The 26,809-nt window shown below is 43.9% G+C and overlaps 1 protein-coding gene and 1 long non-coding RNA gene across 3 annotated transcripts in view; one reads left to right on the top strand and one right to left on the bottom strand.

Annotated features, from left to right (window-relative positions):
* The window catches only part of LOC136794841 (uncharacterized), a 334,527-nt gene that overhangs the window by 252,636 nt on the left and 55,082 nt on the right, over positions 1-26,809 (bottom strand). The window lies entirely within an intron of this gene.
* Positions 14,044-26,809, top strand: part of TBX20 (T-box transcription factor 20) — a 56,760-nt gene continuing 43,994 nt past the window's right edge. For both annotated transcript variants that reach the window (XM_059073878.2, XM_067042355.1), the window contains exons 1-4: positions 14,044-14,674; positions 18,050-18,308; positions 19,316-19,480; positions 23,878-23,986. In XM_059073878.2, coding sequence (XP_058929861.1) covers positions 14,548-14,674; positions 18,050-18,308; positions 19,316-19,480; positions 23,878-23,986 — 660 coding nt within the window. In that variant the 5' untranslated portion in view covers positions 14,044-14,547. The remainder of the gene's footprint in view (positions 14,675-18,049; positions 18,309-19,315; positions 19,481-23,877; positions 23,987-26,809) is intronic.

A 26,809-nucleotide genomic window follows, 5' to 3' on the forward strand; every position in this document is an offset into this window, starting at 1 on the left:
CTCTGTACCAAACCCTGACAAGTTAGTTTTTTTGTTTTTGTTTTTAGTAGGAGAATATTGCTTTTCTCTAACACCATGGTTTGGTTAAATAAGAGTTTAACTATTTAAGAACACTCAAGATAGCCTTTCTAAAAATTATCATTATTAACTTTCCTCTACTTGGTTTTCTCTTTTACTAAGAAATTCTGCTAATTTAAATGAAAATAAAAATACCCATCAGGGTCCAATATGAAGCAACTATAACTTAAATTAATAATAGATTAGTAGTTCCCCAACCTGCCCAACACTTCTCTGCAGACTTTAAATGGAATGTTTGCTTCCACCCACCTCTCCATCCCCCAGTGTCCTATCGCGCTCCCACAAGAAGCAGACAGTACTGACAGGCCTGGCTTATATGACCAAGTGCACAGATTGAATTAGAAGGCTGGCTTTGAGTCATTAGCAAGTATAAAAAAGAAGAAAACGAATGGTGTTTTTCCACTCATGTGACCCACAGTGTCCTGAATGCTGCTTGAACAGTGTGTCTGACACATCACAACACAGATTCCCCACTCAATTAGGGGTGAGAGTGTTCTATTTCCACAGCTGCTCAGTCTCTACCCTTCTGGGCTCTCAGGTTGGCTGCTCCTCGCTGTTCTTACGTTCTGTAAGCCCCAAAGCCCAGGTGTGGTAAAGATTCTCCATTTCCCCCTTTTTTTCTTAGCTCTAATATAAAAGCTTCATGTTTTGGAACATTAATGCTTGAGAAGTTTGCTAAAGTTGGAAATAAAGACAACGAACTGAAGATGGATGGCCATCAAGAAAAGGAAAGAATGGAGGGAGAAAGGAAAGAGGAAGTCAACAAAGAAAGGACTTAATGGGGTTTTATAGAAAATTTACCTTGCTACTACATAAAGAACAGATAAAAACCCAATCCTTACTCTTTAAACCTAGCTGTACATTAATAGATCTGGCAGATCATAAATGCATAACTGAAATGGGAAGAATGGAGGGCTAGGGCCAGTACGCCAGCAATCATTATGTCTAAATCACTGTCTTCATGTGAAATCAAGATGCTCTAATCAGTGTTCACTCCTTGGAAATTAACCAACAAATAAATAATCTGTATGCTACAATAAATAGATTTTTTAAAAAATACAGAATTAATCCTTTTGTTGAACAAAAAGCCACCAGAATCTCACTAGCTCTGAGGTCAATTGTTTGGCTAATCCCTGTCCTCAATGTATTTGTTACTGAACTTTTGTTAAAGTATCTACATTAATGGTTCTCAAAAAGAACCACAGAGTTAGAATCTGTTTATGTAATATGCAGATCCCTAGACCCCTGAAAACATGATTCTAATTCAACAACTGGGCGTGGGGCGAGAAAGGAGTTCCTCTCAGCTTTCTGTTATAGGATGTCCCAAGAAAGACTGAAAAACCCTCCAAATGTGGTCCATCTCAGAACTTGTTGAAATACAGGCTGACCCAAACTTACAGAATCAGAATCCATATTTTAACAAGATCCCCAAATGCTTTGTATGCAAATTAAAGCATGAGAAGTACCATTCTAGAGTAAGCAGCAGCAAAGTTTTTTTATAAAAGACCAACCGGTAAATATTTTAGGTTTCCTAGGCCATGTGGTCTCTGTCACAGCTACTCTGCTCTGCCCGTCCTGCAAAGGCAGCTGATAAAACGGTTCTGTAAAGTATGGCCCATGGGCCAAATCTGACCAGTCACTTGTTTTTATACAGCCTGCTAGCCAAGAATGGTCTTTACATTTTAAAATGGTTTAAAAATATCAATAGAAGAATAATACGTTGTGACATGTGAAAATTATAGATATGTAAATTTCAGTATCCATAAATAAAATTTTATCAGAACACAGCCACATTTATTTGTTTACATATTGCCTATGGCTGCTATTATTTTACAATGGCAGAGTTGAATAATTGTGACAGAATCCATATGGCCTGCAAGCCTAAATATTTACTATATGGCCCTTTACAGAAAACATTTGCTAACCCCTGCAATAAAACTTTATTTGTAGACACTGAAATTTGAATTTCATATAATTTTCACATGTCATAAAATACTATTCTTTTTATTTTTAAAACCATTTGAAAATGTTAAAAAAAAATTTTTAGTTGGAAGGATGTACAAAAGCCAGTAACATTTGAAGCAACCTAGTTCTCAAAGCTTCCTTTGGGAAACACAACCCAGGTTTCCTGAAAAGAAAAAAATCTTCTTAAGCAAGGTTTCCCAAGCTCAAGTGTGGCCAACAGTAATTTCATTTCTCCTTAATGAAATCACCCCTTCCCTGGTCTCAGTCACATGGTTTGGGAGGACTTCCACTACCCCCAAATTCCAGGGGTTACAAACTCCCAAACAAGCCAATCAGTGAACCCTTATCCTTTGGATCATGGTTTGGGGTTCAAGGCACATGATCCTAAACGAGGGCCAATGAGGTGTTAATGACATTTCCTGGACTTCTTTCTCTGCAGATGCTAGTGATGACTATTTCCTAATAGATGCAAACAAGGAGGAATGCAGCCATGAGACCAGGGGACAGCCATCTTGTGACACCCCCAAAAAGAGCCTGCCAAAAGTCAGCACCAACACCAAGAAGCCAGAGATGAGAAAAAGAGATTTCCTTAGTGCCTTGAATCACACTTCACCTGAAACTACATCAAAACTATTTAAGTGGGTAGGCCAACAAATTCCCTTTATTGTTAAACTAAGTTGAAAAGAATTTCCCACTATTAGCAACATAGAATCCCTAACTGATGCACACATTATCTCCACCCCACTTCCTTAATATTTTATTTCAAATACTTGCATTTTATCTGGTCATATGTAAATCCTCCTCCTCCAACCCCACACCTCCAAAAATGAGCAAATCAACCCTGTTGGCCTGTCAACCTTAAAATCCAAAGATCACTGTTGTACAACCCAAATGACAAGGAACTCCTCTGGAAATCAAACCCTTGATGCCAAGGGCAGGACTCCAAGTTTTCTTCTATGCTCATGACCAAATGAGGTCTTGGTGCAGAATTCAGGTTTGGTTCTTAGAGCAGTTGTGTGGGCTTCACGAGCATCACCAAAGCCTAATATGTGTGAGCCATGACTGAGAGAGTGTAGCTGCATAAATTAGGAAACCAATGACAGATAATGAGAAGGCTTTCCTACCCCTCAGCAAAGCTCCTGTCAGAGGGTCAGCAGAAGTCAGGCAACCTGGTTCAAGGACATGACCAGCAGTGTAGGTGATTTTGGGCATACCACTTCCTAATCTAGGCTTTAATTTTCCATTTCCTCATCCACAAGATGGGAGGAGATAAATTTTAGTGACCCTGTTGGTCTTCTCACACATTCTGCAATGTCTTGGTCCCTGCTGCAGTAATCCAAGCTAAGGACCTCACCTCCCACAGTGCCCTCTATGTAATGTGTCTGTGTGTGGTGGGGTGGGATGGGGGGGAACTTGCTGGTGGCTCTTTTTTTCTCAAATTGCATAGAGTCAGTCATGCTTTTCTAGTATTCACCCTTGACAGAAACAACAGACATATCAGAAGTCACCCTTTCCTGTTAAAGGTGTGGTGGGAAATGATGAAAATTATAGGTTGCAGTGTGGGATTTTGATTAATCACAGATGGATTCTCAGAAGAGGTGGGACGTTCTTGTTTCTCACTAGCTCTGGTCACATCCAAAGCTAGATGTGGCCAATAGGAAGACTGCAGTGCCATGAGAAAGACTAGGAATTCAGGAGCCTTTTGGGGTGCTTGGTTCAAACGTGTGTTCCTTCACCCGCCTCTGCCCTGTTAGGCACCAGGGAACCTGAGTCTAGTCACTCTGGGTAGAACCAAGAAATACACAAAATTCTTAGGTGCTTTGGATTCAGGTAGACTTTGAACCACACATTGAAAAATCACTGTCCAAAAAAGTACTTTTTTCAGAATGTTTAAAATAAACAATAGCCATTTATAATAACATCTTATTTTTTAAATGTTTCCAAATGATGTGACCCACTGGATCATTACAAAAGCCCTGTGACATAGATAGTATTTATTATCAAATAAAATTTATGAGATTTATTTTACAATGAAATTATGTATATAAAATCACCTTCCACAGATTTTGATATACCTTAGGTCTAGGTAAATGTTAGTTATCATTATAACTAGCAGTTATACAATATAAGAAGCATCCAATCATTTTCCAAAAGAGTGAATTGTGGCACAAAGGACAAGTGACTGACAAGAAGTCATCCTGACTAGTAAAGGCCTTCAGAATCCTGCCACATATGGTAGACTCCACCCCTAGGTGCCTCCTTAGAAGAAGAGAACTTTCTGAGGTTTGTTGTTTTCTTGATTTCTTCCAGACACATTGGTTTTGAAGTGTTTTTGGAGTTGCAGAAGAGTAGGGGCTAAAAGTGCTGGGAGATGGGAACACAGGAGAAAGGAAAACAAGAATTCAAACCTATGCTCCACCCAACTATTAGCTGTGTGATTTATAGTAAGTTACATAACACCTCTGTGCCTTCGTTTCCTCATCTGTAAATGGGGAAGATCAAATGAGATAATATAGGTAAGGTGCTTAGAATATTGCCAGGCACATACAAGCACTTGAAACAATTTAATCATTATATGGGCCGTTTGCTTCATGTCAGAGGAAGAAAAGCAGCACTAGGCTTTTGGGGTAGCTGATGAGCTGAAGCTAGTGCTGGCTGAAGCTGAGAGCAGTCCTTAAGTATTGGGCTGTGTGCCCAGCACATCCCACTTAAGGACCATTCACAAATATTCACTACTTAGAAGGTCACTTTAATAATTAGTCTTGCTTTGCTAATTATATTTTACTGATTAGAAACTACTGCTGACAATACTGGGGTTGCTGAGAGTGCTAATTTTTTAGCTGCCATCTGAAAATAATGACTGATTTTGCTGTCCAGACATTTACCTTTAAACAGATCCTGTCAATAGCTCATTGTGATGGGAATACGAAGAGGGAACTCTGGAGGCTAGAAGACGCTGCTGTATGATTCCCTCCCTGGCATTTCCAGACCTGACATTCAGCCCTAAACCTGACACCCCAACCCCGAGGTAAATATTCCTTAACATCAGGAGACAGTTGCTTGCTTGTAGGAAGATTAAAAACAAACCTAAAGAATGTGGTTTGTAAAAACACTTTGCTAATAACTAATAACAAATAACCTGTCCTTAAGGAGACCCTACCCTGTGCTCAGCATTCTACATGCACCATCTCATTTAATGTGCCCAAGAGTCCAATAACGCAGGTGATGTATTCCATCCATTTTACAGCTAAGGCAAAGAGGCACAAAGAGACGACGTGAAGTGCCCAAAGTGACACATATAGCAAGTGGCAGAGAAGAAACTTGAACTCAGCAAGTCATGAATAAAACCAGCAAGTCTATAAGTAATCTTTGGACTTCTTTGGTCCCTCTCCACCCCCTCTTTTTTTTTTTTTAATTAAAGGGGAGAGGGCTTTTTTTTTTTTTTTTTTTTTAAAAAGCAGATATAATTCTAGTGTAATAATAGTATTAACACCATTTGTGCGCGCCAGGTGGTCCGCATAACACTTAAGATGCATCATCTCAGTTTATGTTCAGGAGGACCTAGAATTAAGTATCTATCCAGATCCATTTTACAGATGAGAAACTGAGGCTCAGAGAAGTTCAGTGATTTGCCCCAACGCCAAAGAGCTAGAAAGGGTCGAGTTGGGAGGTAGGAAATAAAAGTGTAATAAACTGTCAGCCTGAGAAGGGCTGTGTTGAGACGGCCCAAGCCGCCGCCAGACCCCGAGCCTCGGCCTTTCTCAAAGCGCTCCAGAAGCGCTGCAGCTGAGCCGGGACAGGCGGCAGTCTGGGGACCCAGCCCCCACACAGCCCTGCGCTAATGGGGGTAAAGCTCGGCCGGCGCCATCCTGCAAGCCGAGTCTGATAATAGCCCTGATTAAATGGCGGGGCAGCCAAGTGAAGGCCCCCGCCCCCGCCAGCGCCACAGTCACCGCGCCGACTAAGCAGGGACCGGCAGCGGCGGGGCCTCTAACTTGGACGTCTGCGTCCCAGCCGCAGGGACTGCGGCGGTCGGAGCCGAGGGCACCGTCTCTGGTCCTGGATTGGAGCCGCGTGTGCAGGACGGTGGCCCGAGCGCCTCGAGCAGAGAGGCGGGTCGGGGTCTGCTTCTCCACCATTCGGTCGTTCGCAGGGACCCCTTACAGCGTCACTTCAGGAAGCATCTTTAGGAATCTGAGTCCACCTCTAGAGTCACCAAGTGATGGAACTTAGTAGAGTCGAGCGTACAGCGCTGTTGTCCCCTTTACTCTAGGCTGTCGTGGCCCCTCCAAGGTGGAGGTCTGGGCCGATAACAGCCGCGAAGGGGATGGGTTGGTGGGAGAGAACCAGCGGATCCCAGAGTCAAGAGGCGAGAGTGAGCCTTGCGAGCCCCTGGGCTCGGTGAGTCTGCGCCTCTCCGTTGCGGAAACTGTCCGCTTCCTGCCATCGCATCTCCGTAACTGGGGCCGCCGCTCCCAGTGTGCTCAGCCGGCGCCGGGCACTGTGAGAGCCTCCCGCTTCACGCTAGGGAAACTAAGGCTCAGAGCAGCCAGATAGCCCACGGTCACTTGGCCAATAAAGCATAAAGCTGGCTTCAAACCTCCAAAACTTGAAAGTCGGCCTCCTATACTTGGGGGTACGCAGACTCCAGCCAAACTCTGCATGATCTCCAGGGCCAGCCCCGCCTCCATCCCCCCTCGCCGCCTCCGCTGCCTCCGCGGAGCCTGCAGATTAGTCGGTAATTACCCCCAGGAAAGAAGAAATAATGACAAAGGCCGCCTGGGCTCGCGGTCTATGTGCGACACCGAAAGACCTTTATTTAGCCTGCCTTCTGTTTTGCACGCCGGGCGGGTGGACCGTGGGCATGCGAGTTACATCTGCCCACATTTGAAGGAACAATGTTCTCTGGCCCGGTGAGCATACAACAAAGACAAGGCAGGTGTTTACGGGTTTCTGGGGCTGCTATATACAAACAGAGAATTCAGCCCTTTCCTCCGAAGTGCCTCTGCTTCCAGAACCGGAAACTAGCCAAGTTAGTGATAGCATTCGATAGGGGTTGGAGGTTAAGATTGCGGAGCTAAACGACTTGGGTCACACAGTCCAAGATTGCCTCCCGCTCCACCATGAAACTATCCGTGTGCCCTAGGTCAAATGAGTCACTTCGCGTTCCGAGACTCATTTTCTGCAACTTTAAAATGCAGATGATAATGCTACGCAGATGATAATGCTACCCGACAGATATTATTATCAACATTATGTATTTCTTGGGAAGCCTAGTGCAGCGCCCGACACATATTAAGTGTGCAATAGAAGCTCTTTCCAATGCATTGAAAAACTAGCATCCAGAACTTGAAATGTACGCAAAATGCCTTCAAACTACGTGAGTTAATGGAAGAAGATGCAGCCCAAAGGCCATCTGTGGACCTCCAGTCTTTCCAGCAAAGGCGTTCACAACAGAGAGGCCGCGTGTCTGAGCATCCCCAGGGACCTGGCCCCTTCCTAGTGGTGAAGTATGAGTTTCTCTTACACCATTGAAATCGAGTGAGACCCAGAGCCTTTCACAGACTCCAGAGAGAAAGCTGTTTCTTACATTCCTTACAATTCCAGAGTGGACACTGGGGCTCTTGGACACAGTTCTCCATCAGATCTAATTTGTATCAATTACAAATTTGTAATTTGTATTAAACTGAAAAGGGGCCTCGCCAAAGTTCCAGAGTTGGCCAATAGTAGTATCTGTGAAGTCCTTTACCCTCACACGGACGTTAACCTTCACAACAAACTTGATGAAGGTATTATCATCAGAGAACCATATTTTACAGATATGGAAACAGAGGCAATTGCCCAAACTGGTGTTTCTAATGCCAGGCTCCACACCTTCCTCTGCAAGCTGTTTTATTAAGGTTGTTTAGTCTGCCTTTATGCCCTTACATCCTAAGAGTTCTTTTAGCTCAATGTTGAGAAAACTGTAATGTATACTTTTCATATCGATGTTCTTTTATACATCTCCAGCTAGGTTTTGAATCCTTGATAGGCAGGGATCATATGCAAATTATCCAGCCCCATCCATACCCCAATAAGCCAATGCCTTGTCCACAATGAATGAATGCCCATAAACAGGTTGAATTGGGTATCTCTGCTCCTTGTTTCCTCAAGTCTTTATCACAATTTCTATTTATTTGTGTGTGTATGGCTTCATGTGTTTATCATTGGTGTCTCCCACCAGACTGTGAGTTGCATGAGGCAGAAATTTTAGGGTTCTGATCACTGGTCTATTCATGAAACCTAGCACAGTACCCAGCCCAAAGTAAGTACCAGGTAATATTAGATAAATGAACAAATACTCTGCATTCTTTGTCTTTTACTAGATACATACATCCTTGTTCCCTTACATAATACAAGCTTCAAGTCATCTGGAACATGCTGACATTTGGGAATAGGCACCCAAGCACTTACTGGGTGTATTTTGCCCTCCGTGGGTAAGGGAATAAAATGAGCTTCAATCAAATTGCTTCTGGGGAGATTTGCAATGGGGGCTGGCAGCAGATACCTTGTAGGACTACTTCCTGCCTGGGTCTTCCCCGCCTTGATCTTCCAAACCTCTTGATAAGGACCCGGACAAGTTGTCACCAAACAGCTGGCTCCAGCTCCTGAAAATCGAAGGCAGGACATGCTCCAGCAATCACCCAGGGAGCAGAGTGCAATTGGTTGTCGGAAGGCTGGATCACCTTCCAAAATGTGGTAATCACTATAAGTTTAATTAGGTGACATCTGCAAAACTGATGCTACTTTGCGAGAGGAGGGGCGCTGACAAGACAGCTGTGGTTGCACTTCTACAGAAATTGCCTCATTTAGTTTTCAGTTTGTTTTTAAACACCTAAGAAATCACAGCTCAGGAAGGACGCTTGGGCCGCCTGTCTGGCTGTGGTGTGCCCTATCCACGCAGGCTCCACGCTTCCCCACCAGTGGGCCAGGGCACCCAGCCAAGATGACCTTCATCCTGATGGAGGGGACCATCCTCTGTCCGCTTTCCTCCTCCTAGTGGGGGTTCCCGCTTAAACAATCCAGTGTGCACGATAATGGCAGGGGCGATGCTTTCAAAGCTAGAGATTTGGATGGAAATCATCGCTCTACTGATTATTATCAGTATAATTTCTATCCAATTCTTAAACTTCCTGACCCAGTCAAGACTAGGATGAGAGCCTAAAATTTAAGGGGGTGCCAAAAAAACTAATAAAGAAATATTTCAATGCAGTAATTTAAAAGATCAAAATTCATTCAAAAATTCATGACGTATGAAATATTTAAGTGTTAAACACAGGATTGGTCAGCAGCCAAGCGGTTAAGAGAGGGAAGGCGAAGACGTCCCAAGAGGAGGATTGGAAAAGGAGGGCGGGAGCCGGTATGGAGGAGGAGGAAGGAAGGTGGAGGAGGAAAGAGGGTGGAGGGAGGGTGGGAGAGAGCAGGTCTAGATTCCTAGCCCACAGGGTCAGAAGAGATTTATTTGCTGTTCTTGGGATCACGCTGCGAGCTTTGCACCCAATTCTAATGTACAAGTTCTGCCCTGGTCAGGAGGAGGCCTGGGGCGCCTAGGGTCAGTCCCTGCAGTCTAGAGCTCCTGCGGAACAAACCTTCATGCGAGTGATCGAGAGAAGGAGCGGGAGGGTCGCGACCCTAAGGGATCAGCCTGTGAGGAGCTCTGAGGCCCCGCGCCTGATCTCTGCCCGTAGGCCCGGTGGCTCCACGCGACGGGAACCGGAGAAGGCCCCGGGCGTGCAAGTTCCCGTAGCCGGGCGGTGACGCGCACTCACAGACGCAGACTTCCCCAAGCCTGAGGCCCGGCCGGCAACGTCGCAGTGCCTGGGGCTCTGGCCCGGAAAGATTCTTCCCTTCACTATCTGAGGGCGTAGGCCCTGGAGGTGGGCGCAACCTGCCTTAGGCCCACAAGACGTCCCTTTCCTGGGTTCCACAGCCGGGCGCCAGTGTGAAGTCCTGGGCCGCTTGGGCGCGCGCGCGCACAAACACACACACACACACACCACCATCACCACCACCACCACCACCACCCCACCCCACGCCCCGCTGGATGACACTCTGGCCGAACCCCTCGAGGAGCTGATCTATGCTTCGCCCTTAGAACCGGAATTGGGCGAGGGCGCCTCGAGTCGCCCGGCCCTGGGGCCTCCGGGGTGGACCTGAGCTCCGGACGTTCCGGGCCCGTTTTTGCGGCCGGGACTGGAGGGGACGCTTCTCGGGGACCACTTGGGTTCAAAAATTTAACTCCGTCAGGATGTGCATTAGAGTCTTGGTCCGGGTTCCTCCGAGGAAAGGCTCAGACCACTCCCCTTGCCGCACAGTGAAATCGGAGGCTGCGCCGCGCGCTCCCTACTCAGCCCAGGGATGCGCGCTGCTCACGGCGCGCCCCCGGGACGTGTAGCACCGGCTTCCAGGGGGCTGCGGCCGCGCTCCCTACGCTGCTTCGGGTGTCTTTCTTGTTCGGTAAACCGAATTTAGAAATCCAAAGGCACCGAAGCCCATTTCTTTTGCTTTTAAGGAGTTTACCAAAAAGGGCGGAAAACAGGATGGGGACGAGATCTCGGGAGTAGAGCTGCCCTTGCGTTGAGAAGCGGGTCTCCTTTCTCGCCCTCGGGTACCTGGCGGTGCTCTTGTTGTGGCACCGGGTCCTGCCGCTCCGGGAGCAGTCGTCCCACGCGGGTGGAGGGTCCTAACCGCTGTCAGCGGAGGGTTCCGCGTTAGTGTTAACGTCCATTAAGCGAGGGGCTATTGGCCAAAATCGTGAAACCGTTTCTTCCTGCACAGTTCTGGGGTCGACCAACGTTTGAGTTCCGGAGACTACAAATGACAATTTGAAACGGTAGTGTGTATAAAGAGACATCTTCCAGTCCTCCATATAATAATACTCCGTATAACCACACTCAGACATATAACCCCAAATTTTAATTCCTAGGCTCCAAAGTTTAGCAAGATGTAAATAATGGTCCATTACCACAATGTGACCCCAATCCGTACATTCCAAAATTGTCTACACAGCTACCTGTACGTGAGCACGCGAAGGAAAGATCTCTGAGATCGCGAAATTTCAGCTCAAAAATTAAATATAATAAAATGCTGTACTCATGGTTTACTTATATTGGGGTAACTGTTTAGGCGCTTTACTCATCTTAACCCGTTTACTCCACAGAGCGATATTCTAGGTAGGAATAAATTATTGGTCTATTTTAATGTAGATGATGAAACTAAGGCTTTGAGAAATTTAGGTAACCTGTACCGAGTCTCAGGGAGGGCTAAAGTGGGCTAAAGTCAAGATTCAAAGCCTTCTCCAAGTGCAAGGCACTTTCCGGTGTCCAAGAGCCGCCCCCGCCCTCCTGAAGTCAGCCTGAGAAGGGCCTGCAGGGAAGTGTTAATGTGATTGCTTTGTTCCGACCCCCTCGGTGGCTTTACCTGTTAACCTGCGCTAACACCTGGGTTTTGAAGGGACCTCAGAACTGGGCGATCTCCTCTTCGGGTGGGCTTTGAATCACCCTGTGACGGCACCTCTCTGCCAAGCACTGGTTCCCCGTTTTTATAGCACGGTATTGATTTGCAGAGGCAATAAATCTAAGAGAAGGGACAGTGTGCCCCTGATAATTATGTTGTAGTATACATTTTATTGCCGCGGTTTCAACACCAACGAGATGCATCACTTTTTAGGGACCCCCAAACGGCTCACCTCTAGAGCCCGAATTTGTTTAAAGTGGCCCTTTCAATTCCTGTGGTGTGCCGCCTGCCTCCGCGCGTGCTAGCTTAGCTTCCTATTTTGCCTGCACTAGGATGAATAGTCAAAGTTCGCTGCCCACCAGAGACCCAGAATTGGGCTAAGGTCCCGTGGGCAACTGGAAAAGTGGAAACTGATTGGGGGCAAATCATTTTTCCGCTCGCTCCGCCAATATTTCTAAAAATGTCGCTGTCATGAAATTATTCAAATTCCAGCCTGAACCGTTGATAATTAAGATATGATGTTTCCTCATATGAAAACTGAAACCAGCAAATAAGATCTTCGATGCCCAGTTGAAGCATAAAGTTCTAGACTATGACATCACTGACCCAAAACAACCCCCCACCTCATGCCCCTCCAAAAACCTCATGACAGAAATCTCTCTTCCTGGCCAAACAGTGAACACTTGAGACGGGACAGGGACAAGCTTGCACCTTACATTCAAGCAAGGGAAATGTCACTGTTGCATTGACTGAGATAGGGTGTGTGCTGGGGGGGAAGCTTGATTAACCCAAGGGTCTGGGCTGTCCAAAAACAGCAAAGGACCAAAGACTCAAGAATAGAAAAGAATCTGTAGGCGCATGCGGTGGTTTAGCCTCTATTCTTACCAAAGTTTAATCTGAAAGCATTCTCAGCCGGCGTTACTCTACTGTGGATCTCCCGTGAATAGCCCAGGCACAGCTGCAGGGCCCGGGTGTGATCAAAATCTTCGCCTGGAGTGCAGGTCTGTGCCTCTAGCCGGCTGGGCCGATTTTAGGGGAGATGCACCACCCTGCCAGCCAGACCCGGTTTCTCACTCACAAAGCAAATGGACACGGGCTGGAAGACGGCGTAAATCACTTCCAGCACAAAAGTCTATAGTTTTACAAATTTCCCCCTAATTTACATACACTCTCTGTACACCGAGACTAATATCAGAATGTTCCTTAGTCACTCTCATGCAGTACATTGTTAGAAACTATTGATACACGGTGACAAGACAGGCTTAAATCACAAGTCCCCTAGCTGTCATCATATTACTTACATGGACGATTTCAACTTTTGACTTTCTGTTTTTTTTCCCCATAAGTTTATTTCAGGGGATGGGGAATGTGTGTGCCGTGGAGAGAGAAGAACGTTGGTGGGAAATGGGAGCTGCTTTCCTTTCTTTCTTTTTCTTTCTTTTTTTTTTTTTTTTCTTTCCTTTCAAGACCCACCAAGAGGCTCCTAATCGCCAAACCGACTGACTGGAAAGGACCGCAAATATTTACATGTACAGCTTGAGTGTGTGTGTCAGACTAAGTTTACACGGCTCCGAGTGAAGCGGATTACCCTGCGAATTCGGAGAATTTAAGTTATTCAAGCTGAACAAGGCCAACAAGACGACCCCCATAAGGCCGTGGGAAGTCCAGGTCGCAACTGAGTTTGTGAAGGCTGAAGGTTCCGTGTCCCCCAAGCCCGGGCGCCGTGAGGCTCGCACTCTCCAACTGCGCGTCGCGTGGTCCCAGAAGGGTGCCGCGCCACCCACCCCCACCCCCACCCCGGCACGGCGTCTGCCCTTCGCGTTCCCCTCGCTCAAGGCCCGATTTTCGAGAGTCCCTCTCGAGAACAGGAACCCTTAATGAGAGGCGCACCGGTGTGCAGAAGAAGCCGTGGTTCTGAGATCATCCTTTGCCAAATGCTCACAGCCCTCAGCGTATCTTTTGCAGGGCTGCATCTCTCCAGCCCCACTGTCTAGCAGCCAGATTTTGGAGCCCAACGAGTGCAGGGATCCAGCCCTGGGTGCTGCCCGGCGAATGGGCTCTGGCCCATTGGCGCCAGCTCTACGGCGTCGGTTTCTGCCCTACTTAGCGCTTTCTTACTTCCTTTTGCAACTTTGAGCACCAGTAAGAAAAAGAATGGAAGGAGCAAAAACTCCCCGAGGCTTCCTCTGGTCTACGTTCCCGAGATCCCAGGTCTTAGGACGCGACTAAAATGCCCCCTCCCGACAGCGATCACCTCCTCACTCCTGGACCTCGAGACCAGGCGGGCTGCGTCCGCGGCCGCTGCGCCAGCCTGGTGGTGTCACCCCATTCCCCGAACGGGTGCCATACTCCAGCGGGCTGCTAAGGGAGGCCACGCGGGCGCCGCGCCCCGGGCGCGCCCTCCCCACCCGGCCCCGCGGCCCCGCCCCCGGCGGCGGAATCAGGAAGCGGTGACGTGTGGCGGCGCTGACTGGCTGCGGGCCGCCGGGATCGCAGCTGCCAGCAAATTAAGGCGCAGGGCGGCGAACGCCCGGGCGCAGTGTCCTCCGCGCCCCGCCGCGCTAGCACGGCTACGCTCCCGCTCCCAGGCAACCACCCCATTTTAGCTGCGCTCGGCCGCTCCGACTGTCCCCAGAGTGGGGAGGGAGGAAAGACGTGGAGCGGGTGCTGCAGGACCCTGGGCTTTGCGCAGCTGATGCTCGTCTCCAGCTTCCGGAGGCACAGCCTGTGGTCCTACGGAGCGTCCCGGTGCTTGCACACCTAGCTGAGACCGTGGTTGGTCCTCTCCGGCTAGTTTGAAGTCTCTGCGGCTCGAGGCTCTTGCGGTGGGGGAAAGGAGAGGCCGGTGTGGAGCTCTCGGAAGGTTGGGGCTGACTCTTCTAGAGTCCCCGACTCCCCTGTGATTGCACTTGGAAACTTTCCGCCGTGTTTCAGTCTCTGTCTCTCTTGGGGAAGCTGGACGGCAGTTCGGCAGGCCAGGTCCCCGGCCAGGACCGCGCACTAGGGGCCATGGAGTTCACGGCGTCGCCCAAGCCCCAGCTTTCCTCCAGGGCCAACGCCTTCTCCATCGCCGCGCTGATGTCGAGCGGCGGCTCCAAAGAGAAGGAAGCTACGGAGAACACTATCAAACCACTGGGTAAGTCGGGTGCTAGACCGTTGGGGTGCGCAGGCATGGGAGTGCTGCACATTTGTCTGTCCCTCTGTTCCCTAGCTTCAGGAGGCTCTCCAGGGTGGCCACCTTTCCTGGCTCGCCGCAGCTCTGACCCTCAGGCCATAGACTATACGTTGCGGGTGGGAGATTTTTTTTTTTCTCTTAGGCCCGATTTCTTTGGGGACTTTACAGTCTGTTAAATGCAACCGGTTTCGTATTTCGTACGTATATCGCTAGTCGCTTTCCTTACCTACTTGTCTAGAATCCTTATGTCAAGTCGGACATCCGGTGTGTGTAACTTTGTTGGGATAAAAACATTTGGGGATAAATAATAATAAAACCCCTTTTAAAGACTCAACAGGATTTACGATGCTTGTAACACCTGCTTGTGCATTTGAAACCAAGGAGACTCTGACTTCACAAGAAACTAATTTAATTTTGTTTTTCCCCCGACTTGAATAGACTACACAAAGTCAGCTCCTTAAGACAACTGTCAAGTGCTGTAGAATAAGCCAGTTGTCCCCACATGAACCATTTTCTTCACAGAAGCTCTAGACTTATCTGTAAGACATCATTTCATAACTGCCGTCATTTTCAGTGGAGGTTGGCAAAAACATCAGCCAGTTACCATTTCCCAGATTCCTCAACTTTTAGCTATACTGTTTATTTAACAACCTTTACCATTTATAGAAGACACTACTCTCAGAGTAAAGGGGAAAAAAGGGAGTATACTCCCCTTAACACGAGTGAATTGTGTGGGAAAGAAACTGCTGGAAATAAGTGTTTTAAGTCCCTTTACAACTGAGGGAGAAAGAAGTGTTCTCATCATCACCTCTTGGGTCCCCGGGTAATAATTATTCCACATCCTGATCATCTGGTAGCCCTAAAACTGTGGAAAGCATCAAATAGCGAACTTAGGGTAATATTTTTAAAAACTTTTAAACTCTAGTCAATTTTTTTCTTTGTTCTCCCTGTCCTTCTCAACATTTTAACATATCACACCTTGAAACAACAATAATAATATAAAAGATGAAATATTAGAGATGAAAAATAAGGGGCCTGGGCAGAGAGAGAAGAGAGAACTAAAATCCCTGCAGCAGCTTAGAACGAAGAAAAAGGAAACCGGAAGATCTCCAGAAAACATGTCAAAAAGTCTCTCCTCCAAGGTTTTCACTCCCTTTCCCTGGTTCTTCCCACCTATCCTCCTGTGTAAATCTAAACCTGCCAAAGAAATGGAAACAACCAATCAGACAAATTCCAACTGTTTAGAAAAAAATTCACCACCAATTTCAAAGTTACGTTTATGGCACTTCCCAACATTATCCACTTCTATTTAGGGGGCCTCTGAATTCTTTATAAATGCCCCCATTACAATTTGGTAGCTAGCAGGGAAAGAGGATTTCAGGTTAAAATTCCTGACAGAAGTACAGACAGTAGATTGGGAAACATGCCAGCTTCAGCTCCACTGTCATTGCAACATTGCTTTCCTTCTCTACTTTCCTGAGAAAAAAACCCACCTTCCTCTGAATTCTAAGTTATAAAACCATTCACAGCTCACGGCACCTCCACCCTCACCCCAGTCTGTAAAATGAGCATCCTCCCTCCCCTGGGGCTTTTGAGACCGGCTCCAAAAAGAACCAGAAGGCATTCTAGTCCCTTTCAGGGGCCAGTTCAACAGAGCACAATTAGCAGCTGTAAGCCAAGGACTCTGGCATGTGAAATACCTGTTAAGAGAGAATGAAACACTAGGGAGATGCTGAAGAAACTGTAGGGTGGGAATCACAAGTGTCTCATTACTGCTCATTTAAACACGTTAAATCTACTCAGAAGAACCACCTCAGACGACTAGATCATTAATTTTTTAAATAATTGAGATATAATTGACATATAACATTGTGTTAGAGCATTTCTGTATCATTTTCTTCTTCCTCCACTTCCCAACCCTGACCCACTGGTTAGTCTGGAGCTTACAGCATTTGCGTTTTTCAACTGTCAGAAAATTTCTAAGGCTACTTGTTAATTCCCTATAAAGACGTTATGTGAATGTGTTTCTGAAAACATTACTAAAAAATATGATTTTGCCATGGCATGGTTCTCTTTGAATTTGAAAACAGAAGGATAAGATAATTTGGTTATTCTTAATTTAAAATGCTTCTATGAGTTGGATTATTATTGTAAGAGAAAAGAAGGTAAAAATTCTCTAGTTCCTGCTTGCCTGCCCCAAGTCAAAAGAGAAATAAAACATTATATATGTGTGTGTGTGTGTGTGTGTGTATATATATATATATATATATATATATATATATATATATATAACTTGTTTCAATTCCTTGAGGGCACTTAGAACAGAGTTGTTTGAAGTTCAGTTTCACATTGCAGATTCAAGTAGTTTCTTTTTTAAAGGATGCAAGATAATTGGGACAATTACAGAGCTCCCCCTGTATTCCATCAAAGTGACTGGTGTAGTCCCAGGCCCTTATCATCTGTGGGGGAGAATGGTTCGTAGGCAGTGGTGTTTCAGCTTGACGGTAGATGGCAAACTGTTCTTCCTACTTTAATACTCTGCTCTTCTGGGTTTGGGGTTCTTTTGCTCACTTCCAAAACGTTCTTGAGAGAGAGAGATATATATACATATCATCCCTCAAGTACTTGTTTCAAGCCCGGTCCAAAAAATTGGCCCAGAGATTGTACTCCTGTGATTTAACAAGCAATAAATATGCTAGTCTTTCATAAGATCTCAGGCTGGGAGGGAAATTATAAAAATGCCCTAATGTAACATCTGAAAGCCTAGGAAACTGGCAGCCAGGCAGAGAAGTGAAGTGACTTAATTTTTGTAACCCCCCCCAACACCCCTTTTTCACTTTCTCTTATGGGGAGGTGACTCCAGGAGGGAAGTTCCTCTCAAAGTGAGGAAGGTGCTGATTTCTTCATTCCCTTGATCTCCCTGCAGAAAAGTGTCCTCTTTGTCAATGAGGGAGAATTGGCACTAGAGCCCACAAGCTGTGAAGTCTAGAACATGGGAGGGTAACAACAGGACTACTTGCTTTTAATTCTTTATGATCATGCCTTTCCCTTTATCCACTCCTCGCATTTCTATTCTCCAAAGTGGGTTTCAGTAATGGTAACAAACCATGGTTCTAAAGCTCACTCACTTGGTTCCGTAAGCAAGCAGGAGCCATGTCACTTCACAGGAATTTCAGGCTTAATTTATATAGTGATGGGTTATTGCTGCCCTTCCGGAGATTCTGTGTGTAACTTTTCCAAAGTCAAATCCAGGGACCTATTTCAGTTGCGCTGTTCTCCTTCCTGTATCTTTGCTTGACAGAATTAGCTGTCATTCTCAATCGTCTTTGCCTGCAGAACAATTTGTTGAGAAGTCGTCCTGCGCGCAGCCCCTGGGCGAGCTGACCAGCCTAGATGCTCACGGGGAGTTTGGTGGCAGCGTCGCGGGGAACAGCAGCCCATCCTCCTCCTCTCTGTGCACTGAGCCGCTGATCCCCACCACCCCCATCATCCCCAGTGAGGAAATGGCCAAAATTGCCTGCAGCCTGGAGACCAAGGAGCTCTGGGACAAATTCCACGAGCTGGGCACGGAGATGATCATCACCAAGTCTGGCAGGTTGTAGGGGGGCTTGTCGGGTGAGGAGTGGGGAGAGGGGAATAGTGCCCTGGGTGGCAGAGGGAGTTTCCAGGAACTGGGTGAAACTCTGCTGGTCCTGAGCTCCAACAGGAAGCTTCGCTCAAGGAGGGTTTCTTTCGGCAGACTTGCTTTTGGAAAGAGCTGCTGAGACAGATGTCCAGGCATTTGCTTTCTTGGGATCTGGCAGTGGGAAGCCCCACCCCTGCCCTAAGGGCATGGGACGGGATCTCTGGCCCCCTGCAGCCTGGGATGGCTTCTGGGTGCAGGGTCCGCATCTGCAGGGAAGCAGGAACTCAGCTCGTGCCGGGGTACAGGGCGGGCTGCTGGGTGCTGTGAGGGAGGCAGGCGGCTTCCCTTTTATCAGCCTCAATTTGCAGAAGCTCCCATTAAAAACTAAAATGAAAACCTGGGAGGAAGAATGAAATTTGAAACGACCACTCCCAGTAGGAAGGAGCTCTGGTGCAGGGGGCCCCTTGGCGCCGAAGTGGGCTGACTCAGGGCAGGCAGGAAGTCCCAGGTGCAGGCTGCTCCTGGGACTGGGGCTAAGGCTCCGGGGATCGGTAGCCCCTTGGCGCCTGACTGCTCCAGCTCTCAGGACTCTGGGACACACCGCCCAGAGTCTCCCGAAACGAAACCCAACTTGAGAACCCTGCTCTGGCTTTCTACTAAGGCAAGAGTGAGTTTTCTCCCTGCAGGGCAAGGAGGTTATAGGACTCCGTCTGCTCTGGAGACTTTGGTCTGGGAGCCTAATGGGCTTGATGATTTAGCAGAGGATTTTCCCTAATCGCAGACCTTTGGGTATTAATGAGGACTCCTACAGAGATGACACTTAAGATTATCTAGGCTCGAGAAGGTCAGTCTCTGTATTCACATCTCTGAATGGCTTTACAGGAAACACAAAGAGTTTGGGGGCTGGGTAGGGAGGGAAGGCGGACCCTTTTCCTCCCTCTCTAATTCCGGTAATTCTCTTTCTCTCACTGTGTCAGGAGGATGTTTCCTACCATCCGTGTGTCCTTTTCCGGCGTGGATTCTGAGGCCAAGTACATAGTCCTGATGGACATCGTCCCTGTGGACAACAAGAGGTACCGCTATGCCTACCACCGGTCCTCCTGGCTGGTGGCTGGCAAGGCGGACCCTCCGCTGCCAGCCAGGTTTGTGCCTCCAGATTTTCCAGCCAAGCAAAATGTGTATTAACCTTGCTGGCAGAATGTCTCCTGCCCTGGTTGTTTGAATTTTAAGCAGGTCTGTTTTTAAAGCCCTGAGTTCTGGTAAGATAGCTTTCCAAGCCCAGACACTCCAGGATTAACTACACAAAATATGGGTTAGTCTCTGAGAAAGGCAAGAGTTTGTATGCAGAACATTGCCTTTAATTTTATCTTTCATCATAATTCATTTCAAAGTTTTTCTTAAATTTCAATTGGAATATTTATTAGAAATCTAGACCCATTTCATACGGCATCCATCATTTCTATTTGGCTAACACCAAACAGAATAAACCTACTGATGAAGTGGCTGCCCTAAAATCCTTTTCAGAAGTGTGCATTTTAGTAAAGTAGTTGCTTATAGTAAATATTTGTTATAACGTGTTTATAACTTCACATAGTAAATATCATATTGGTAAAATGTGGTTGTTTTTGACCAGCAAAAGGCTGAGATTTTTAAGTAAGAAAAACAAACTCTTTTTTTCCTTCATTATAATTAGTGGATAAATGTAATTCGACATCAACTTAACATTCTTCTACTGAATTTGTTTTTCTCTTTCTGACTTACTTCACTCTGTATGACAGTCTCTAGGTCCATCCACCTCACTACAAATAACTCAATTTCATTTCTTTTTATGGCTGAGTAATATTCCATTGTATACCATATGCTAACATATATATGGAATCTAAAAAAAAAAAGGTTCTGAAGAACCTAGGGGCAGGACAGGAATAAAGATGCAGATGTAGAGAATGGACACTTGAGGACGTGGGGAGGGGGAAGGGTAAGCTGGGACGAAGTGAGAGAGGGGCATGGACTTATAAACACTACCAAATGAAAAACAGATAGCTAGTGGGAAGCAGCCACATAGCACAGGGAGATCAGTTCGGTGCTTTGTGACCACCTAAAGGGGTGGGATAGGGAGAGGAGGAGGGAGACGCAAGAGGGAGGGGATATGGGGATATATGTATATATATATAGCTGATTCACTTTGTTATAAAGCAGAAACTAACATACCATTGTAAAGCAATTATACTCTAATAAAGATGTTAAAAAATATTCTTTTACTGAGAAATTACTCAATACATTAGGTAATGACCCAAACAAAACATGTTCGTTTTTGTGCTATTCATTGGTAATGTTTTTCCAGGAGAACTCTGTTTTAAAAATTACATGCAAACCTTTATTGCTACTGCACAAATGAGCATTCTGTGGGAAAAAAAACAGCAAATTCTTACTGACATGAATACTAATAGTTTAAGAACAGGACTCGAACTGCATACTTTAATACAAACAATAAATCTTAGCTGACTTTACATTTAGGGTTCTAAAACCAAGCCTTAAAGCTTTAAATTTGTTTTATGACTAAGTAATTTCTATAATTGATTGGAAATTCATATCAGAGCTAAGAATTTATTTAAATGTACAGGTTTAGGAACTCTGAAGTTATGGTTCAAAGTATGGTTCTTTGTTGGTATCTAGTCTGGAGTCTAAGTCAAGGCACAGAATCAACATAATTTACACATACAGTTCAAATGGAATATTAAGCTTACTTAGTGGTTGATCATATTATTGAGCTTACAGTATATTAAATACATATATATTAAATATATTAAAAGAAGCCTCTCCAAGTTTTCCATTCTCACAGAGACTAGGAAGGAGATCTTCCCAGCCCTTCCAAATTGATATATTAAATAACACATTAAATAATTTTTAGGACTAAAAATTTTTTTAAATGTCACTGACTTTTTTTTAAAAAAAAGGAGCAAGATTTACAAATTTACAATAGATATTTAAATGAATATAATTAGTGTTCTCTACTATTTACTATTAACTAGCCAGTTCACATTACTCTAGAGCTTCTTTCCAAAATTTACAATTTTTTTTAAAGGGGGGAGAGAGAGGAAGAAAGAAGAGAGAATGAGAGAAGTATTTTACCAGATTCCTAACCGTTTTTACAAGCAAACCCCTTTTCTTTTTTTTTCTCTAAGTCTTTCCTCTAAGAAGTTAATCACTCTTATTTAGCATACATTTTCCTCCTATCTGAAGGTATGGGGAACTGGTGCAGGCCAGTTGGAAATATGACATGCCTTGTTTATGTTACTAATCTGTTCTGGCTGGAAAAGGAAAGCATGTACCAATACACTATCTTAACTGAAGCATGTTTAAGCTATTGCTGGAATTTTAAGTCCCAGAGGACTTGAGAGAAGCGGGGCTTCCTGTATGCTTTTTCATTTATACTAGAGTTCAGCTTACTTATATTGATATTAGATTGAAATGTTTTATGCATTATAGAACAGAAATATTCTAGATCATATAAGCAACTGTTCTTTATTATTATTAAAAGACATAGTGCTATATTTTCTAGCTCCATATGAGAAAGGTGAAGAACTTGGGAGGTGATCATTTTTGAACTGATGGTAGAAATTCCTTGCAGTTCTAGTTCTTTGAAGCACTTTATTTTAGACTGAAGTTCATCAGTCAGCTGTTCCTTATCAGAAGAAATGATGCTTGACAAGATCATTTGATCATAATAATGGAAAAGACATTATACATGACCTAAGTAATGTTATATTTTCATATAAGACATTTCCTTTTTTAAAAAAGTAGTTGATATTTAAATAAATTAATCTTTATTAATGTTATCATATGTGGTGAATTGATACTTAAAGAGGGACCATCTCATCAACTTCTAGGACTTTAAATATTTTTGAACCTTTTTGGAGGAGTGGGTAGGATATGGTGCTGATTAGTAAAACAACTGCACCTATAAAGTTATAGCCTTGGAGGGGTGACACTTGAAAAGCTATCATGGTTGTGTCATCAAAGAATACTTCAACTGAAAGGCAATTTTGAGCACTCCTTAAAAAAAAAAAAATCAAACAAACAGGCAGACAAACACCTAAGTTCTTGTACGGGTCTGGTAAGAATCTTTAGTGCCGTCAGCCTGTTTTGTGCTTTGCTTCTCGTGGGCTTTGTGAGTTGCAGCACGTGCACCCAATTCTTCTATTCTTAGTCCTCTGTGTGACAAACCACGGCATAGACTTCTTGTTCTTTACATGAATATGTTTTTAAAACTTTTTTCCTTGCCTTTGCCCCAACCATAATATTTGTTTAATGATAGTTATAAAGATTCTACACAAAATATAGATATAAATAACCCATTGCATGGATAAAGGAATTTATCCCATTAAATCAAGGATATTTCCTTCCCCTATCATTAGTTCTATGATATCCCTGACTTCAGAAACGCTTAAGATTGTGATTTACAAAGAGTTGTACTTAGTGTGAAGCTTGCAGGCAAAACAAATGACCTGCATTTAACTGTCAGTGAGTAAAAGATTGCCTTGAACATAGCAGCTGATCAATAAATGATAAATACTTGATAAGTATATTTTTTTCCCATCAAAGTCTTTTTTTTTTGCTTAGGCTGTTTACAGATAAATACATTGAATATTTGAAGCTTACCCAACTTGTTTTCACTCTCCTTAGTGAGCACTTAACTAGGTGATGATGAAAGTGGTAATATTTAAAGTACCGAGAGAAGCAAACAGACTATTGTGATCTGTGGACTATTAAAAGTTCCCCAGGTCACTGTATTAAAATTATTCTGTCTTGTTTATAAAGAACACAAACTTTAAATTGACTCACCCTGAAGTTTAAATGAATAGATTCTCTAGAATTGTTTCTCTTTTAAATTCTTTGTCTTCATTGCTTTTTAGCAGTGCTTATACTAGGAATTCATTTTGCAATTAGTTATAACCTAGTCTTTCTTTTGAAAATATCTACAAAAATAGGATTTTATATTTGACAGAAGCAGACCAGCAGTTGATTAGGTCGATGGGAAAAACCCACCTTTAAAAAAATGGCTTGTTCAGCAAATAACAGAAAATGTATTAAGTACATTTTATTTATTTATTTTTAATTGGACTATAATTGCTTTACAATGTTGCATTAGCTTCTGCTGTACAGTGAAGGGAATCAGCTATATGTATACATTTATCCCCTCCCTCTTGGACCTCCCTCCCACCTGCCCCCATCCCACCCAGCTAGGTCATCACAGAGCACAGAGCTGAGCTTCCTGTGGGACAAATTGGGAGATTAGGATTGACATATATATACTACCATTAGTAGTACCCCTTTAAAATCATTGGTACACAAAGAAACACATTTAGATGTTTCAGCATTATTTTGGTATTGCTATACTATTAAATTTGAGATTATACGAGGCAAATAAAATTCACTTTATATGAGATTTTTGTGTTTCTTTAGAATCAGAATATTTTATAACCCAAAGAGAGATTTTTTTTTTTAAAGTCTCAATAAAATTATCTTATAATTTTCTTAGGCTGTATGTACATCCAGACTCTCCTTTTACTGGTGAGCAGCTACTTAAACAGATGGTGTCTTTTGAAAAGGTGAAACTCACCAACAATGAACTGGATCAACATGGCCATGTAAGTACAGTGCTTGGACTATGCGGATTTCCTGGGATGGAATGGAGAAACCACATAAAGCTTCCTCCCTCGATGTCTCTTCCTCTCTCCCTTTCCCCCTCCCACGCTCCATCTCTGAGTCATTCTATGAGAACATTCATATGTTCTACAGGGAACCTTGACTGCTATTGTCAAGAGGTCATTTACAGAGATGCTGAATGCCATTTCTATGCAAGAGGGTCAGGGATCTACCTCTGGCACCATGGATTCCTACTTCTGCAACTGCTTTAACACCTGCATCAGCTAAACAAAGGGAATGTGCATTTTGGAGGTTACTACAGCCCATTCTTGGATTAAACATCTAATTTCTATCAGTGGTATATCAGATAACACAGCATAAAGGGAATGGGGCTGAGACCTCCTATGGGGGTTTCCCAAAGTGTGTTGTATAGAATACATTCTTGTGACATGCAATGGGACAAAAGGATTTTATGTACAAATAAATTTGGGAAAGTGCTGTTAGCTCATTATATATACCCTCTGTAGAGAGCCTTATGAATATTAAAACACAATGAAGTCTTGTAGTTAAAAACAAAACAATTTGATTTTACATCAGTAAGGAGTTCATTAAAATGTTGAAGAAAAGAGAAATTGGAATTCTCAGCTCTTATCAACAGTTAATAGAACAAATAGTCATTGACACAGGCTTTTCCATATTTGCTAAGACTGCTTTTTAAGGAACTATCTATGCTGTTATTTCATGCTCTTAAATAAAGATTCACAGTTTTAAAAATCTGTTTTAGATTTTATGCTAAGAAAACTTTAGACAGACATGCATGCTTCCTTTTGATGAGGAGAATACTGTTTCTTTTTTTGCCTTGTTTGCCAGAAAGCACATTGGGATCTTCATAGTTGCTTTCCTTGGCTTAGATATTCTAATATAATTATTCTCTCTCTTATCCATAACCTTTATTAAGGCTCCTGTTACTTAAGGTTTTAGTTTTTACTGGATTTATGCAATTCAGAAAAAGAGTTTCAAAACTTTTCTCAAAAAAGATGGTTACACGTAGATAAGAGAGAGCTCTAGACGTGGTTTCAAATGGTTGGATTGAACCAGGAACCAAGTATCACTTCAGGCACTGCCACCATCCAGATGCCCACAGGAGATCTTGTTTATCTTGACCAAGTCAGAGTAACCAGGTTAACTCACAACTCTGCTTGGTGGTACTGTTGGGATGTTGGAAGTAGGTTAACAGGCTTCTGTTACTTGATGTATTGGAAAAGATAATTGACTTTTTTTATCTTCAAGGATGTTGGTAGAATTGTCCTTTCTTTCAGATGTTTTCATTGACAGATATTTTTTTTCAGGTTAAAATTTATGAAGTATCTGAGAGACATTTTCTGTAGGCCCATGATCATTCTTAATGTCATTCATATTAAAATTTCTTGGGCTCCACTGAAATCTTTGCAGAGAGAAATGAAATTTTTTTATGTTTCTAGTATTTTCCAATGTGAAACTTTTATAAGAACTGTTTGGGTTTTTCCAGAAAGACCTGAGAATTCATTTGGAGATCAGCTGTCCAGAATTGATATGTTTTCCTTTTAGCATTAGCTTCATGGATGGGAATAGCACTAAGCTATATTTCAGGAGCTCTGGGTTCTAGTCTGATTATGCTAAGATTAGACCTTGACAAACTATTTAAGTCTTACATGGTTGCTAATATCCATTTTAGCTTTAAAATTTTATTATTTAATATAACTCTTTGTCACCAGAAATAGTGTATTCTGAAAAGTACCAGGAAATATTTTTAGATCCTGTGGTGTTTAGCCAAGTTCTCTGAATCAGTCCTAAAGAAGCCCCCTTTGTAGATGCATTCCAGGAAAATTTCTTATTTCCAGGAATTTATTTCTTCGATGAGACAACATCTACATTTCTATCAGTGTTTCTTAGCCCCATGAAAGCTTGAGCAGAGGTTCAAGGAGCCCTGGGATCTGAGACTCAGTCTGGGGTCTGAGTCTGTCCAGCACCCTTTCCTAAAGGAAATTAACGTGGGAGTGGTATACGGAAGAGGGGACCTTATTTAAAGCTTAGGTTTTTTTCCACTGTGTATGTATGTATGTGTGTATGTGTGTGTGTGTGTGTGTGTGTGTGTGTGTGTGTGTGTGTGTGTATGATTTGAAAACTCTATCTTCTTAGTAGAACATATAATGAATGGTCAGGTTTTTCTTACATTAGGAGGCAAATGTTTACTTTTGTCACTTCAAGTTTATTCCAGTTTTATGACTGAATATAGATATCTTGAACTCCTTGGAATGAACGCATTGCACAAAGAAATAACTTTTTTTAAAGTTTATTTTGATTCATTTGAACGTCTCATTTGTTTCAGTAATTCCTATTCAGGTCTGGGATCATAAAAAGATGGCATGTTCAAAAATTCAAAGCCAGTTGCCCTGTAACTTTGTTGGCTTATATCTCAGCATGGAAAGAGATTGATTCTGTATCGGTTATTTCACAGTGACTAGTATTTAACTCTGCTAAAGTCAACCAGTGTTAACACTCACCCACCACCCCTAAGTTAGCCAAAGAACAAGAGAGCAACAACACTGCATGCCATTGACCCTAGTCCTGCCACAGCATGTATCAGACACCTCCCCTGAGAGCAAGCTCTCTGCTAGGCCCTTGGGGTGAAGGGCGTACACTGTAAGCCCTGTTATCCCAAGAAAGACATACCCGACTTTGTAGATTTAGGTAGCTGTCTGGGTTGCGGGGTGGGGGGAGATATGGAAAATCTTTAATATCTGAAAGTAAGTCTTGTTGCTCAAATTTCATAATGGTAAATTATT

The sequence above is a fragment of the Kogia breviceps genome, chromosome 9 (assembly GCF_026419965.1).
Source record: "Kogia breviceps isolate mKogBre1 chromosome 9, mKogBre1 haplotype 1, whole genome shotgun sequence".
NCBI classification, from domain to species: Eukaryota; Metazoa; Chordata; class Mammalia; order Artiodactyla; family Physeteridae; genus Kogia; species Kogia breviceps.